The sequence below is a fragment of the Dermacentor variabilis genome, chromosome 1 (genome assembly GCF_050947875.1).
Source record: "Dermacentor variabilis isolate Ectoservices chromosome 1, ASM5094787v1, whole genome shotgun sequence".
In the NCBI taxonomy this organism is placed as follows: domain Eukaryota; kingdom Metazoa; phylum Arthropoda; class Arachnida; order Ixodida; family Ixodidae; genus Dermacentor; species Dermacentor variabilis.
The window spans coordinates 10,219,750-10,236,394 of record NC_134568.1 but is presented as its reverse complement, the minus strand read 5'-3'; the positions used below and the strand labels follow the sequence as shown (position 1 = coordinate 10,236,394).

The window sequence follows — 16,645 nt, the reverse complement described above, 5'->3', positions numbered from 1 at the left end:
AAGGCGAGAGTTCGCGCACTCGCCTTGTTGCCTTGTTGCACTCGCCTTGTTGCACGCTCTTGTTGCACGCTTATCGCCGTTATAAGGCGCTCACCAGCAGTTCAGTCGACGCTCGCGCTATATTATTAAAAATCAGGGCGGCTGTACGTCTACGAGCTCCTCGATGATGAAAATTTGCAAGCCGCACATGAGGTGAGCGCCTGTGACATCGAGAACTGCCGAGCTGCTACAGGGAAAAGTGACTCTAGGCTGATGTTCTATATAGCAGGCTATGTAACAAGCAATGTCCTGCAAAGAACCAAGTGCTCCGATTTCTCAGGGACACAACTGAATTCAACAGTCAGCTCGATCCTCCCGAGTCGTCACTTACGCTGCATATGCGAGTTCTGTTTCTCCCTTCTGAAGCACTAAACAAACTGGTAACATCGCTAGAAGGCGCCCTCATGTTCTGCTTCAGTTTAAATGAGTTACGAAGGAAAAGTATCGCCGACTTTGCATACTTTCTGCGGATGACTCCTTCGAATTTGATCGGCCGTGATCGACACAAGAAAGAGCTTACCAACGATGTTGTGAAGTTCTATTCAATTACACACCTTCAGTGGCGTAGCAACAGGGGGGGCCGGTGGGCCCGGGGGGCCGTGGGCCCCGGGTGCAAGGGGCCCGGGGGGGGGGGTGTCATATACGCCTGAAGACACCATTTCCGCTGGCTACACCCGGGGGGGGGGGGGGGGATGACAGAAGACCTATGGGCCCCGGGTGCCAGACGACCTAGCTACGCCACTGCCCACCTTTACTTTCTTGCCAAGGCAAGAGCATGGCGTGCGAAAGCAACAGGGAGCAGAGGAAGCATCTGAAACAGGCGTGTGTGTGACCACTGCACCAAATTTAACGAGGTTTGTTGCATTTAAAAGAAAAAGAAAGTTAAAATCTAGTGACTGTTAGTTTCGAATTTTTGAGTTAGGTCGTGAATTTTTTATTAAAAATTGACAAAAATCAAGAATTTTCAGAAGACGGAAATATCAAGTTTACAACTCTGTAACTCAACAACAAAAAAGGATAATAAAATTCTGTGAATTGCATCTAATAGTACATCTAAAGCGGACAAAATTGATATGTTACACATGAATATAAAAAAATAGCAATATGGAAATGCAGCTTTTGCAGAACCCTTGTAACCAACGTAACAAATTCATGTAAGATACAAATTGATGTATCGCATTTGTCCGCTTTGAATGATGTAATGAATGCCGTTTACATAACCGCGGTATCTGTTCTTGATGCAGAGCTACGAATTTCTAAACTTCATGCTTCTATTTTTTTCAAACCTCCGAATTTTTGAAAATCCTTGTAACAAAATGCAGGACATAAATCAAAATTCCGCTTCTATCAGTCACTAGGATTTAACTTTCTCTCTCAAATGCAACAAATTTCATTATAATCGGTCCAGGGGTTATCTCAGAAAAACTTTTTTGCGTTTTACAAGTATTTGAATAGGCCGCGTCGGAGTTGGGCCCGAGCTAAAGCTTCCTCTTAAGGGTTACGGACTGGATTCCAAGAGAAGGGAAGCGTAGCAGGGGGCAGCAGAAAGTTAGGTGGGGGGATGAGATTAAGAAGTTTGCAGGGACAACATGGCCACAATTAGCACATGACCGAGGCAGTTGGAGAAGTACGGGAGAGGCCTTTGCCCAGCGGTGGGCGTAGCTAGGCTGATGATTATGATATGCTACCAAACTACTTTCAGGAAGGGAACAGAGGAGCCCGATTTTATCATTAGAAGCCAACAAAGACACCAGGGACAGCATATGGGAAATTACTTGTGCTTACTAATTCAATTAAAGAAAATTATAAATTCATGGAAATGAAAGTGGATGAAAAAAACAACTGGCCGCATGTGGGATACAAACCCACATATTCGCGTTACACGTGCGATGCTCTTACCAATCGAGCTGCCGCGGTGCCGTTTTCCCATGCACTAGCTGTCTTGGATATCTATATTTTACTACTAGAGCTAACCTTGAGAGTGTTAGCCAGCGCCACCACTCACAAACCTAGGCGGGGGATGTGGACCATCCTTTCTGCAGCAGACGTCATTATAGTACGTGATCCATTTGGGTGGTGTTTGGATCCGACTGCTGGTACGATCTGTTGGGAACTCGGCGCTGACGCCCGTGGTTGTACCTGGGTCGCAAGCCCCAAGGGTAGCGTTGGCCTGGCGGCCTGGGGTACAACTGGCAGCATCCGAAGGTCCCGGCAAAGCATGAGTCGACTGGTAACAACGAAACAACATGTTTATTTTAACATCGCAAAGAGTTGGCGGTCAGGTTTGACCGAAGTAGAGAGACGGGAGAGCACTTCACTCAACAGAAGAAATCGGAGCCCTCCTTTTGGCGTCCGGGGGCAGCTGTTTTTATACTCTCGCAGTTGAGGGCAAGAAGGAACCCCTCAAAAGACGAGCACGTGAATGTACAATGGGCTAATGGTGACGCACACTGTCGTAGCGATGCCGTAGCACCATGTCGAGCACGATCTCGTAGCACCCTGTCGTGGCGCTGCCGGTCGGACACAATGACTGTAATGAGAGGATGGTCCCTGCTTTGGCATCGCCTGTTTCGGGCACAATGACTGGAACGAGATCCCTGCTTTGGCATCGCCTGTTTCGGGCACAATGACTGGAATGAGATCCCTGCTTTGGCATCGCCTGTTTCGGGCACAATGACTGGAATGCGAGGATGATCCCTAGGCGGTCGCATCGCCGCAGTCGCGCCTGGAAACACCTGGCGATGAGTGTTGCGGCGACGACGATCGGGCCAAAATGTCTGCCGCCCCGCCGCAGTCGCGCCGGCAAAACCACGTGTCGCAGGCGAAACGCAACAGACCGCCCCGCCGGGGGAAGGAGATCCCGATGGACAGGGGACTGCATCCGCTGTCCGGAGGGATGTCGCTCGATGATGCTCATAACCGAAGTCGGGCGTCCCTCGACGTTTCTTGAGCGCAGCGCACAGAGAAGGCCTCGTTCTCTTGTTCAGGTTCGCACGGGACACTGCAAAGTGACTTCGGGAGAGTTCACATTTTTGTTCTCGTTCCCGGCAAGCGTTAGAACTACGCTGAAACTCAACCGCTCAGTCAGCAAGCACGGCACAACCCTCACTAAGCCCTGCCAGGCTCTTTCCCCTTTTTATACCACTGCCTAGTTCCTTACAGTAGTCTAGCATCACTCAGAACGCGTCCACAAATTGAAAACTTGCACTAGAAAGCATATCATCACTTTGAAACACTAAACAAAAGCAATATGTTAAAAAAAATCCTGCCTCAGGAAAAAAAAACATCAGTAACAAACAATTTTGAGGCTGATTCCTACGTTAGGGGCTTCGACTTAAGCCATCGGCGTTACCGTTGAGACTCCCCTTTTTGTAACGCACCTCAAAGGAATATTGTTGTAAAGCGAGGCTCCAGCGCAGGAGGCGGCCATTTTTGGGAGAGATGGTCTGCAGCCATTGGAGAGGGCAGTGATCCGTCTCAATGATAAACCTCGAGCCGGCTAGATAGCATGACAATTTCTGAACGGCCCACACGAGACACGCACACTCTTTCTCGGTGGCGCTATACGCCTGCTCACGACTGGTCAGCTTACGACTAGCATACAGGACGGGGTGTTCTACTTCTCCATTTTCCCGTTGGCACAGTACAACGCCCATGCCTCGCTCACTAGCATCGCACTGAACAATGAACCCTTTTGTATAGTCTGGCGATCGTAGCACAGGCTGGCTTGTTAGGGCACTCTTTAGGGCGCTAAAAGCTCTTTCCTTTGTCTCGTCCCAGACGACTGTTTGAGGCTCTGTCTTTCTTAGAGCATCCGTCAGGGGAGCCGCGATATCAGAGTACCTAGGGATGTACCTCTGATAGTAGCCGGCGACACCCAAGAACGACCGAATATCGGTCTTGGTGCGCGGTTGCGGAAAGTCTCGCACAGCGGCCACTTTTATTTCAGAGGGGCGGCGACGACCCTGACCAATCACGTGACCGAGGTAGACAACCTCGGCCTGTGCTATCTGGCACTTAGGAGCCTTGACTGTCAAGCCTGCTTCGCGCAGGCGGGTTAGCACTGCCCGCAAGTGTGTCATATGCTCAGACCAGGATGCGGAGAATATCGCTACGTCGTCTAGATACGGTAAAGCGAATTCTTGCTGTCCCCGCAACACTTTATCCATGAGACTTGAAAAACAGTATGGCGCGTTCTTCAAACCAAAACTCAACACTTTAGGACGGAATGTTCCCATTGGTGAAATGAACGCCGCATACCTACTAGCCTCTTCTGTAAGTGGAACCTGCCAATAACCCCTGACAAGATCTAGGGTGGAAATAAACTGAGCGCTACTAACTTTCTCAAGGCGCTCCTCGATGTTAGGGATCGGATAAATTTGATCCTTAGTGATGGAATTAAGCCTGCGGTAGTCGACGCAAGGACGAGGTTCCTTGCCCGGTACCTCAACTAAAATCAAAGGGGAGGTATAATCACTCTCACCTGCCTCAATAACACCGAGCTGTAGCATTTTCTTTACCTCAGCCTCCATAATATCGCTCTGGCGGGGTGACACCCGATACGCCTTGGATCGTACTGGCTCTGGGGAGGTAAGTTCTATATCATGAGTAAGTACCGAAGTCCTACCAGGCCTCTCAGAGAACAGACCTTGAAACTCTTGTAATAGCTGGTGTAGTTCGGTTTTCTGCTCGGGCGACAGCGGTGCTTTACTGATAAGGTCACTAATGACTTGACCGGTGTCTTCCCTGTTCGTCACTGAGCCTAGTCCCGGAAGCTCGACTGGAAGCTCTTCAGGAACGTTTACCATCATGCACACCACTGCTTCCCTTTGTCTATAAGGTTTGAGCAGATTACAGTGGTAAACTTGCTGTGCTTTCCGCTTTCCTGGCAGACTTACCACGTAGTTAACGTCCGACAGTTTCTGAACAATTCGTGCTGGGCCCTCCCACTGCACGTCTAGTTTGTTGTTTAGCGATGTGCGTAATATCATGACCTCATCGCCAACCTCAAAACGACGGGCCCTGGCTGTCCGATCATAATAAACCTTGGCCCTCTGCTGGGCCTTTGTCATTGCTTCACCTGACAACTCCTGTGCCCTTCTTAAGCGTTCGAGGAGCTTAAGCACGTACTCCACCACGACTGGGTCGTCGCCCCTACCTTCCCATGATTCTCGAAGCATGCGAAGCGGAGATCGAAGCGAGCGACCGTACACCAGTTCAGCTGGCGAAAACCCCGTAGCTGCATGCGGCGCGGTCCTTAAAGCAAACATCACCCCAGGCAGACACAGCTCCCAGTCAGTTCGATGTTCAAAACACAACGCTCTCAACACGCGCTTCATGACGGAGTGGAGCTTCTCAACGGAATTCGACTGTGGGTGGTACACTGAGCTGTGTAACAGCTTTACCCCACACCTTTCGAGAAAAGTTGTCGTCAAAGCGCTAGTAAACACTGTGCCCTGATCTGATTGGATTTCCGCAGGGAAACCAACTCGCGCAAATATGGACAGTAGTGCATTAACTATCTCAACTGAGCTGAGTTCTTTAAGCGGCACTGCTTCAGGGAACTTTGTCGCTGGGCAGATCACAGTCAAAATGTGTCTGTACCCCGTGGCTGTTACCGGCAGAGGTCCCACAGTATCAATAACGAGCCGTCTAAAAGGCTCCGTAATGATAGGTACCAATTTCAACGGCGCCCTCGATTTGTCCCCTGGTTTGCCCACCCGCTGACAAGTGTCACATGTCCTCACGAAATGGTCTGCGTCCCGAAAACACCCTGGCCAATAGTACTCTTGCAAGAGACGGTCCTTAGTTTTCTTAACTCCTAGGTGTCCGGACCACGAACCTCCGTGTGACAAGCGCAACAGATCCTGACGATAGCATTGAGGCACGATCAGCTGATCGAACTCCACTCCTCGGCGGTCTAGATACTTCCGGTACAGGACTCCACCTCGTTCCACAAAACGCGCAGTTTTCCTGGCGATACCTTCTTTGACATTGCAGCGCACGTTTTCCAGGCTGCCATCCTTTTTTTGCTCGGCTATCAAAGCCGACCGGCTGACTTTTAGCAACCTATCAAGTCCGTCTGACGTAGGCGCGATGAGCAAATCAGTAGATAGCTCTTCTAACTTTCCCGTGTCGGGCGTTTCCTCTCCAGTATCTGGCGCCTTTAACGTTACAGACTCAAGTTTATTCAGTTCGGGCGTGCTCGGAATATCAGCTTGCTGCGCCTCTGACCCTTTTTCGTTGTTTGATAACGTCGGCCCCGCAACTACCGCCTTTGCAGCGAGCTCCCGAACCTTCGATCTGGTTAAGGCCTGAACACTAGCTTCACCAAACAAAAGCCCCTTCTCGCGCAGGAGGTGATCGGACCTGTTTGAAAATAGGTACGGGTACTGGGGTGGCAGCATAGATGACACTGCCGCCTCTGTCTCAAGCGCTCCGAAAGGTCCTTCAATAAGCACCTTTGCTACTGGCAGACACACGCTATGAGCTTCCACGGCTTGCTTGATCCACGCGCACTCGCCCGTGAACATATGGGGTTCTACGTAAGATGGGTGAACTACATCCATCGTAGCTGCGGAATCGCGAAGCACTCGGCACTCTTTCCCGTTCACGAGGAGGTCTCGCATGTAAGGCTCGAGAAGCTTCATGTTCTCGTCCGTGCTGCCTATTGAAAAAAACACAACTTTTGGTGTTGTTTCCGGACACTGCGCCGAAAAGTGACCCGGCTTCTGGCACGTATAACAAACGCCCGCTCGCCTCATCTCGAACCGCTTTCTGCGTTCGGCTTCGGCTGCCGTCTCTTTACGTTTGGTCGGATTGCTTTCACTCGCATCCTCACTACGCGTGTCCCCCTTAAATCTCATGGGCGTGAACCTTGGCCTCTCAGACTTGGAGCCAAATTCACCCTTTTGACCGTCCTTAGCTCCGCGAGCTCGACGCGTCACAAACTCCTCGGCTAGCTCAGCGGCTCTAGCCACCGTACTCACGTCTGGCCTATCCAAGACCCAGTATCGCACGTTCTCCGGTAACCGACTATAAAACTGTTCTAGCCCGAAGCACTGCAGAACTTTATCGTGGTCACCAAACGCTTTCTCTTCTTTGAGCCACTCCTGCATGTTCGACATAAGCCTATACGCAAACTCTGTATATGACTCACTTCTGCCTTTCTCATTTTTCCCGAAACTTCCGACGGAACGCCTCCGCAGACAGCCGGTACTTTTTTAGAAGACTCGATTTCACTGTGTCGAAATCCTCTGCCTCCTCTCTATCCAAGCGAGCGACTACGTCGGCCGCCTCGCCGGGTAACAAAGTGAGCAAGCGCTGTGGCCACGTTTCCCGAGAGAACCCCTGCTTCTCGCACGTTCGCTCAAAGTTAACCAGGAACAAACCAATGTCCTCTCCAAGCTTAAACGGCCGCATCAGGTCAGTCATTTTGAACAATACGCGTTCTCCTGCACCGTGTGCCTGACTTCCATTACGAGCGCGTTCCATCTCTACCTCAAGACGCTTCATTTCCAAAGCGTGTTGACGGTCACGCTCTTGTTGCTCTCGCTCTTTCTGTTCTTTAAGTTCGCGCTCCTGTTTCTCTTTTTGCTCTTTAAGTTCGCGCTCCTGTCTTTTTGACCTCTCCTCAATAGTCTCAAGGCATTCCGACAGCTCGTCATCCTCAGCCTCTAACTCAAGAATAGCCTTTAGCAGTTCTGGTTTTCTTAGTTTGTCTGAGACATCCAGACCCAACTCTCTTGCAAGCTCCAACAATTTCGGTTTGCGCAACGACTTCAAATCCATGGCTGCTCTGAATGCTGCTTTCTCTACTGCTTACTATTGTCTTGCCGCAAACTAACCCGGCACCAACGACAACCACAATTACCAGCTCTGTTTCTGACACTAACAAAAGCCTGGCAAAGCTCAGAAGAAGAAAGTCCCGCACTCACCTAACCTCGCAGGCAGGAATTCCGCGCAGTCGTTCCGCTGCAGGCAACCAGTCGTCACACAGGGCTCGTTGCACTGCTCCCGGATCGTCGTTGAGCTGCTCAGCATACTGTCAACTGCATCTCTTTGCTGCTGGCCTCCGTTGTCGCGATCTCGCCGCTGGCAGACAGTTGTTTGAAGTCGTAGGCGATCTCACCGCTGCCAACCAGATGTTTGGATCCGACTGCTGGTACGATCTGTTGGGAACTCGGCGCTGACGCCCGTGGTTGTACCTGGGTCGCAAGCCCCAAGGGTAGCGTTGGCCTGGCGGCCTGGGGTACAACTGGCAGCATCCGAAGGTCCCGGCAAAGCATGAGTCGACTGGTAACAACGAAACAACATGTTTATTTTAACATCGCAAAGAGTTGGCGGTCAGGTTTGACCGAAGTAGAGAGACGGGAGAGCACTTCACTCAACAGAAGAAATCGGAGCCCTCCTTTTGGCGTCCGGGGGCAGCTGTTTTTATACTCTCGCAGTTGAGGGCAAGAAGGAACCCCTCAAAAGACGAGCACGTGAATGTACAATGGGCTAATGGTGACGCACACTGTCGTAGCGATGCCGTAGCACCATGTCGAGCACGATCTCGTAGCACCCTGTCGTGGCGCTGCCGGTCGGACACAATGACTGTAATGAGAGGATGGTCCCTGCTTTGGCATCGCCTGTTTCGGGCATAATGACTGGAACGAGATCCCTGCTTTGGCATCGCCTGTTTCGGGCACAATGACTGGAATGAGATCCCTGCTTTGGCATCGCCTGTTTCGGGCACAATGACTGGAATGCGAGGATGATCCCTAGGCGGTCGCATCGCCGCAGTCGCGCCTGGAAACACCTGGCGATGAGTGTTGCGGCGACGACGATCGGGCCAAAATGTCTGCCGCCCCGCCGCAGTCGCGCCGGCAAAACCACGTGTCGCAGGCGAAACGCAACAGTGGCGGGAACAAGTCAGTAAACCTACTCATGCTACCTGAAGGCATCAATGTCGCCGCATTCGAGACCCTCGTTATGTAATGAACGAGAAGTAAAGGGGTTAACCGAGGCTGCCTAACACTCCCAAGGTTATTTCTTGCAGTAAAAAACATAAATCTCAATAAAGTGGATGGGAAACGGCGCCGCGGTAGCTCAATTGGTTAGAGCATAGCACGCGTAATGAGAAGACGTGGGCATAGAGTTCCTCACTATATTACCTAGAGGGAAATCTGGCGATTCTGCGCTGTGGTATGCATGGGAATGCCGGTATATTGTGACTTCGGATTGACATCGTTCTCGGAGAGCCAGGACACCTTGGGATACGTTCGATTCACCTGCACCACCTGAACCAGTTCACGAGGTGCTGCACCCTGTCATTCGTTTAAGCGGTGCAGCAATGACGCCCACTGAACCACGAAGTTCGTTTCAAAAGTGCAGGAAAGGTGCAAGGCTGGTTCACGATTTGCTGCGCCCACTCGACTGTCGGGGCTGACTTGGTACATGCGTACAAGTTCGAAGCAGCGGTGCAGCAGACGGCGCAGCACAGGGGCGCGAGCACCTTGAAAACCCCGCTTACGCACGTCTGATGTGTCTATGCAAGTGTGGTGTGTATTTAGGCCCAGAAGCCGATAATGTACCTGCAGACAGGACCTCTCAAACTCACACACTCCGCGCACATTAGTCTGACATAACATAACGCCTGCACCGTGTATGCGTCTTTGCATCCGTTTCGAGTGTCTCGCTGGGCCTGCAACTCAGGAATCAAGCTGCACAATTTCTGAACTTCTCGTGAACCGCCGTGAACTGGTTCACAGTAGTGCAGGTCAATCGAACGCACCCTTGAAGACGCGCCTGGCAATAAGCGCCGTTCCGTCTGTCACAATGATTCATTTTCTACTAAAACAGCACGTAAAAAGATGTTTTAGCTTTATTATTACACAAAAACATATTTTGTTTAACTATGAGAACTTGTTATTGCACGTACAATTATATGATTAGTAAAAAGTATCAGCGGGCCGCTAAAGTTGGAGGACAGACTACAAGATTCGCGCTCGCTTTAGAACGAACAGTTTGTCGTCTGTTCTTGCTTTTCTTCGCTTGGTTATGCATTGTAGGTGAGTAAAGATGTGATATGCGTGAATGGAAACATTTTATGAAGATTTTACTTTGATAGCGCGTTATTTGTGTAGCCATATCTACGTTTTAGACGAAGCCTCTTACAGCACCAGCCAACACAAGCCTCGCAGACAAATATGCCGTCATTCCCATGACGGCACAGTGCCCCTTAGGAAACTCCCATAGACGGTGGCGCCAGATTTCCCTCTAGGTGTTATAGTAAGAAACTCTATGGACGTGGGATAGGACCAGTTGTTTTTCAAGCGAAGCTTGTATTGGCTCACAAGTTTCGGTGGCGTTGTGGTCACGCATAAAACAGTTGCTCCCAGGGCAGTGCAGCCGCGGGAAAGAGCTCTTTGATGAATTGACAGCTGCGCCGGCGCTGGAGCGTGAGGCATTAGCAAGGGTTCCAGCTGCATAGGCGCGCGCTCAAGCTACGCGCGCAACCAATCAGGCCAGTTTCGCTTCAGCCGGGGAGGGAAGGGGTTTTACGCGCGCTGTGCCGGCTTCATTTCCATTCAACTCATTCTCAGAAAACGCATGAGACGGCCAAGCATTGTGCGTTCCCCGAGGAACTGGCAGCCTTCGACGAGCGGCGGCGAGAACTCGCCCGTGAAAGGGCTCGCCGTCGGCGCGCCGATCCACCCGTTAGAGCCGCCCAAGTCCAGGTAATCCGACAGCAACGAGAAGATCCCGAGCTGAGGGAACGGGAGGTCGAAGCAAACCGGCACCGTTACCTCCGGGTTACTTATCCGTGACGGAGGTCAGGTGCACGCAGGACAAGATTCGCTTACCCCCATATTCCGGTAGGGGTAGAGTTAAAAATTTTTCATCCACTTTTAATTCCATTAATTTATCATTTCTTTAATAAATTAGTAAGTACAAATAATTTCCCCTCTGTTGTCCTTGGTGTCTCTGTTTGTTGGCTTCTTATGATATGATTAATAAAAACCGGGTCCCTTGGTTCCTCTTCCCGTTCATTACATTACGAAGGTCTCAAATCCGGCAACATTGATGCCCTCGTAGCATGTGTGAGTTTGTTGACCATGCAGTTGCCGTCACCCATATAGATCACGACTCGTGACGCCTGTGGCCGAAAGGGTGTTCCACATCTTCCGCCTATAGGTTTATGCGTGATGGCGCTGGCTAACACTGCCAAAGTCACTTCTAGTAGATAAATAAAACTACCCCAGAAAGTGGATGGCAAATCGGAGTCGCGGTAGCTCAATTGGTAAGAGCATCGCACGCGTAATGCGAAGACGTGGGTTTGTATCCCACCTGCGGCGTTGTTTTTTCATCCACTTTCGTTTCAATTAATTATGCATTTTCTTTAATTTAATTTGTAAGTGCAAGTGATTTCCCCTATCTTGTTCTTGGTGTCTTTGTTTGTTGGCTTCTTGTGATACACACTATACTTTGGTAGCATATATAGTAACTCTACCCGAGATCTTTGAGTGGCGCCCTCTCGCATGTGACGTCATTGGGGGGACTCCACTGCCACTCCACTGCTGGCTCCCCAGGGGCCAAGGAAAACATTGACAGTAGAGAAGCCTGGGAGGCCTTGCTCCAGAGCGAGGCTGAAGACGACCAGCGTCGAGCAATCCGACTGGCCGTTGAGGCCGTGAAGATTCACCGACCTCAACGCGCGGGGACTGCTTCCCCCCCTACCTACGTGTAGGTTAAGAGGCGGGCACCCCAGCTCGGTGGAACAATAAAGTTTTCAATCAATCAATCAATCAATCAATCAATCAATCAATCAATCAATCACGTAGCGCGCGCGCTACGTGATGGCAACTTGGCGCTGTCGGCCGACCTGCTCTGTTCGAGTTTTTGAAATGCGAGTCTGTAGGCTTGTATAACAGTATATACGGAACGTTCCAGGATACTATTTCACGTGAATCAAGCGGAGTCACCGTCGTCATCACTCTGGTGTCGATTGCTCCTAGCGTCGTCTGCTATAGTCATCATTGCGTATACGTGCGTGTGCGGCGTTGCTTACTCGTTCTTGCTGATCCGTTATCGCAGCGCAGCATTTGACCTTCAGCTACTGCGTCTGCGCTGTGATACTGTGTCTGTCCAGCGCGTACTGCGTGTTCAGTCGCCCACTCCGTTGGCCTCAGCCATTCCAATTGTGTTGCTGCCAAGCGCGTTAAGCAAATTACAAAAGATGTTCGATTAAATTAAATTTTTGGGTTTTACGTGCCAAAACCACTTTCTGGTTATGAGTCACGCCGTAGTGGGGGACTCCGGAAATTTCGACCACCTGGGATTCTTTAACGTGCACGTAAATCGAAGTACACGGGCGTTTTTGCATTAATTTCGACCCCATCGAAATGCGGCCGCCGTGGCCGGGATTCGATCCCGCGACCTCGTGCTCAGCAGCCAGACACCACAGCCACTGAGCAGACGTTCGATGCCATTGTCAGGAAACGAAGTGGTCGCTGCGGTGCGTTAATGCATGCACTACTTTAGCAGCATTGACTCAAAATGCTGTCTGGAACGTCTGATAGCAGGGCGGACAAAATTAGTGTGCCAAAGCTACGTAGCTTTGTTCTGTTGTGCTGACCTTCGCAAGGTAATTTAAATTAAGCTTAATTACTTCCGTTGTGACAAAGCTCGCCCCTGCAAGTGAGTCGGTTCAGCGTAACCCTTTCTTTCTGTGCTGCTGCCATAGGGTAGCGAGCACATTTTCCGGACGAGGTTCGTCCAGCGATGAGAATTAGCGCTACAAGAACAGGTGACAACCTTTGTTTATATCACTGTTTTCAGCATATTTTGTTCTGTAAGCGCATCATACGTATATAAAACTAAAACAAGAAAGTTAAGTTCATGCTGGCTGGTACTCGACCGAATAAGTAGCTGGAGCGCTAAACAAACTAGAAAAAAAAAGGGGGGGGGGGAGAGTAGACGTATAAAGGTGCAATAAAATGTTTACAGGCGTTCCTTGGTGTTCTTTTTTTATAACAATATTTTTATTTCTACGCTGACAAAGTGATGTTTTTCGAATGGTCTCCGGTAGTCTGAGAGTAAGTTGAACAGAAGCAGTCGTATAAACAATATTTTCGCATTATAAAGTTGTAATGAGATTTACTTGCAAGAAAATAGTGAAAAACATGCTGGAGGTTTGCGAAGCATGATGGCGCGTGGTGCAACTAATGTTCGAAATAAACCGCTTGTGACTGAAAAAAATTAGATTTTTCTGGTCAGAAAAAAGTATATATGCAACACATGATGACTAGAACTGTGAGCGGAATTTAAAATTTCTGTTCGACTACAATGCCACATATAGTCGACGCTAAGTTTTGTGAATGAATCTTGCGATCGTGCTTCGTTTCAAAAGCTGCGTACACTCTCATTTACTGGCTCGGCGCGATGTTTTATGTCTGAGTCACGAGATCTTGTCCCTGCCTGCGAGGGCTGTGGTTATATGAAAAAAAATTATTAAAGAAAATGAAATTCTGGGATTTTACGCGCCAAAACCGCCATATGATTATGAGGCACGCCGTAATGGGGGACTATGGATTCATTTTGACCTCCTGTGGTTTGTTAACGTGCGCCTAAATTTAAGCATATGCGAGCGTTTTCAGATTTCGCCCCCATCGAAATGCGGCCACCGCGGCCGGGGTGGAATCAGCGACCTCGAGCTTAGCAGCGCAACGCCGTAGCCGCTGGGCTGCCCCATCTGGTAGTGATATAGCAGATACATTAAATATACAACGTTTGTTGTCTTCCCAATGCTGTCATTTATAGAACTAGAGCAGGAGGAAATAGCTTTATTGTGTCTCCTGCGAGTTGGTGGGGAGGGCCAAATGATTTCGTAGGTCCTGGCGGCATCCTCGGCCCACAAGAAGAAAAAAAAAGAACAAGAAAAAATACAGGCAGTAATTGGAGAGCGCCGCGCTACTCGAGACGCTGTCAGAGCACGAGAAAACGCATGAAAATGAAGTGTAGCAGACGACAAAGGTGGGTCCCCGGACTGACGTCACTGGAGCGCCGTTCGCAGCGCCGTCATCGGTCGCGCACGAGACTGTATGTATTTGTAGCCGAAGCATAAAGAAAGTTTTTTCCTTCCTCCATGCCTAAGGCTCCTAAGGAACCTCATTGTTATAGCTTATTGTAGTAGGAAGCCTACGTAGCGCGACTTTAAAGTCGCGCGCTTATGCTGGCTTCAGCTGGCCAGCTGGCTTCCTACCGTGGCGGTTCTTGGTGACTGCGTCGGCACATGGTATTCCAAAATGCAATACTTTGTTCTAGGTTTCAATCCGTTTACCGAGAAATAAACAACCTTCGAAGTTATGAGAAGCTTAAACTTCAGCTATTTTATCAGATTCGAAACTAGCCAACGTTGCAGTTATTTATCGCAAGCAGACGACGTTTTTGTAGGTTATGTATGTCAGTTTTTCTTGACGTTCGGCTGAATGCCACACTACCTATCTTCTGCAGCGACTCCTTTCCTAACAGCCTTCTAATTTATTTCACACAATACCTGCTCATAATGACAGAGTTTTTTTTTTCTTTCTCTGCACACGCTGAATGCAGTGTAGTTTCTCTTTCCACGGTTATTCGTATACAGCAGTCGCTTCACAGCTTGGTCAGGCACTGCTTCAACGCGCCCAGCTCCCGATCGAGGTAGCGTGCCAGCTGATTAACGAAGGAACGCAAATGAATACTACACTGGAGTGTGTACGTCACCAGCAGAGACATATTGAAACAAAACCGAGGTAAGCACGCTCAATTCAGTGCTCGTCGATCGAACCGTGAGGTGAACGCACCCGCGTAGTTCTGACTTTATCCACCAACACTGATCATCAATGTAACGGGCTACAGCAAGCTCATTAACTTGCGGTGCGGCAGTGTACAAAAGTAGCAGCGCGAGAAATAACAGATCATTGCTCGTTTGTAGTGCAAATGCGTTACAATGCCCTCAAGAATGTTGATTCGGGGAGGAAACTTGCCGAACAACTCGGCTAGCTAACAATTTAGACAGCGCAGTTTCGTATGAAGTTTGGCGTAATCTTACATGGGTATTAATATTTAAATATAGATAAAATATATCTTAGCAAATTAATTGTTTAAAGAATAATCATTATATACTCAAATAACATTTTTATGACAAATTTAAGTACGCAACTGTTTACATCCGGGATTTGGAGTGAAAATCCTTCAATGCTTTAATGGCTGCCTTTGCTGGCATGTAAATTGTTTGAATTATTCTCTGTAAATTGCGTGGCCATCTAGACTGTAATATAAAGTCGTGTATCTTCGGAAAGTTGTAGGACTCGATGTGGGCCCGTCGGATGTGAGAAAAAAATGCAGAATGTAGTTCATGGAAATGCGTGCGATGCCGTGAGAGAGGAACCACAGGAGGTTAGTAAAGGACGTACAGGAACTAGCGATAATTTCGAGACGGGCCAGAGGCAGAGCTTGAATTCCCTGCATTCCAATTTTATGGCAGATTTAACCGAGAGTGACGACGACGAGGCATCCGAGGTAACCCTGCTTCTTTTCTCTTGCTAGCTGCTCTTTGATCCCTGCGTGTGCGACTCACTTGTATTCGTGTGCCATACGAAACGAGAAAAAAATGCTGCTGCGATCGTTAGGCCTAGGAGGGCTTTTTCTGTCCCCGTCGCGTCAGCCAGCCGCTCGCCCCAGCATTTTTGCCTTGATGCGGTGAGTAGGGCCAGAGTCCCGGCCGGCTGTGCGGCAGTCACTGGTGGCGGGCAGTGAGCTCCTGTCTCAAGCCGACGCGGCTTTCCAACTCTTCTGCGTCCATGTCGGGACTGGCGGCGGTAGCTTACGGGGCAGCACGAGGGTTGCGGTCACGGCGGCGCCAGCGCGGTACTCCGTGCTGTCGCCGGCTACGATCGCGACTCCGCTGTGCCGCGTGTGTTCTTTTAACAGTTTATGGAGTCGCGTTGCGCGTGCTGTGCGTGCTTGCTGCGTCTGTAAAAAAAAAAAAAAGAAAATGGGCCCGTCAGCAGAGGGTCTAGGCCTATCGTTTGCCGACCCCCCTACCCTTCCCCCTTCATTTTTTCACCTCGGGATATTGCACCCTTCGGTCATTTGTCTCGGCAGCCCCGGCAACGGGGCATCGTGGCACTGTTTTCAAAATTTTGGATTCATTGCGGCAACACGGCGCATGTGCTGGTACGGTGAGAGCAGTTGCAAGACGTTTTAGGACAGAGGAAGTGGGCCCCGTGCAGTGCCCTTTCGCGGATCTGAAATATCGGGAGCTTGGCCGAATGAGTGTGGGGGGGGCCTAGTACTGGGCGATGTTTCGTTGCGCAGTCGCCTATCGGACTTGTCAACGCTGTAGCGTCCGAGGTAGGGCGCGCGTCTCTTTTATTCTCTGCTGTGCCTTCTCCCCGCGTCACGTTGCGAGACGCCGCCGAGCCGTGCCCCCGTCGAGAGTGAATGCCCGCTGCCAACGGACGCAGACGGTAGCCAGTGCGGAAGACTGTTTGTGTCCGTGGGGCTGCATCACGGCCTCGTTACGCAGCACGTCTGGAAAACACGAGTTGCCCACTGTTTATTCTGAGTGAGTCCAGCT

At 50.0% G+C, this 16,645-nt stretch overlaps 1 protein-coding gene and 1 non-coding gene across 15 annotated transcripts in view; both read left to right on the top strand.

The window, feature by feature from the left end:
* The first annotated feature begins 11,308 nt into the window (after window positions 1–11,308).
* On the top strand, window positions 11,309–11,381 carry TRNAT-CGU (transfer RNA threonine (anticodon CGU)). The gene has a single exon. It is a non-coding gene; the product is annotated as a tRNA-Thr (tRNA).
* Window positions 11,382–14,678: 3,297 nt separating this feature from the next.
* The window catches only part of mask (multiple ankyrin repeats single KH domain), a 214,186-nt gene continuing 212,219 nt past the window's right edge, over window positions 14,679–16,645 (top strand). For 7 of the 14 annotated variants that reach the window (XM_075684584.1, XM_075684632.1, XM_075684601.1 and 4 more), the window contains exon 1: window positions 15,242–15,585. In XM_075684584.1, coding sequence (XP_075540699.1) covers window positions 15,406–15,585 — 180 coding nt within the window. In that variant the 5' untranslated portion in view covers window positions 15,242–15,405. Of the gene's footprint in view, window positions 14,817–15,241; window positions 15,586–16,330; window positions 16,634–16,645 lie in introns of those variants that run through there. The other 7 variants (XM_075684679.1, XM_075684607.1, XM_075684614.1 and 4 more) reach the window with 5 other exon arrangements.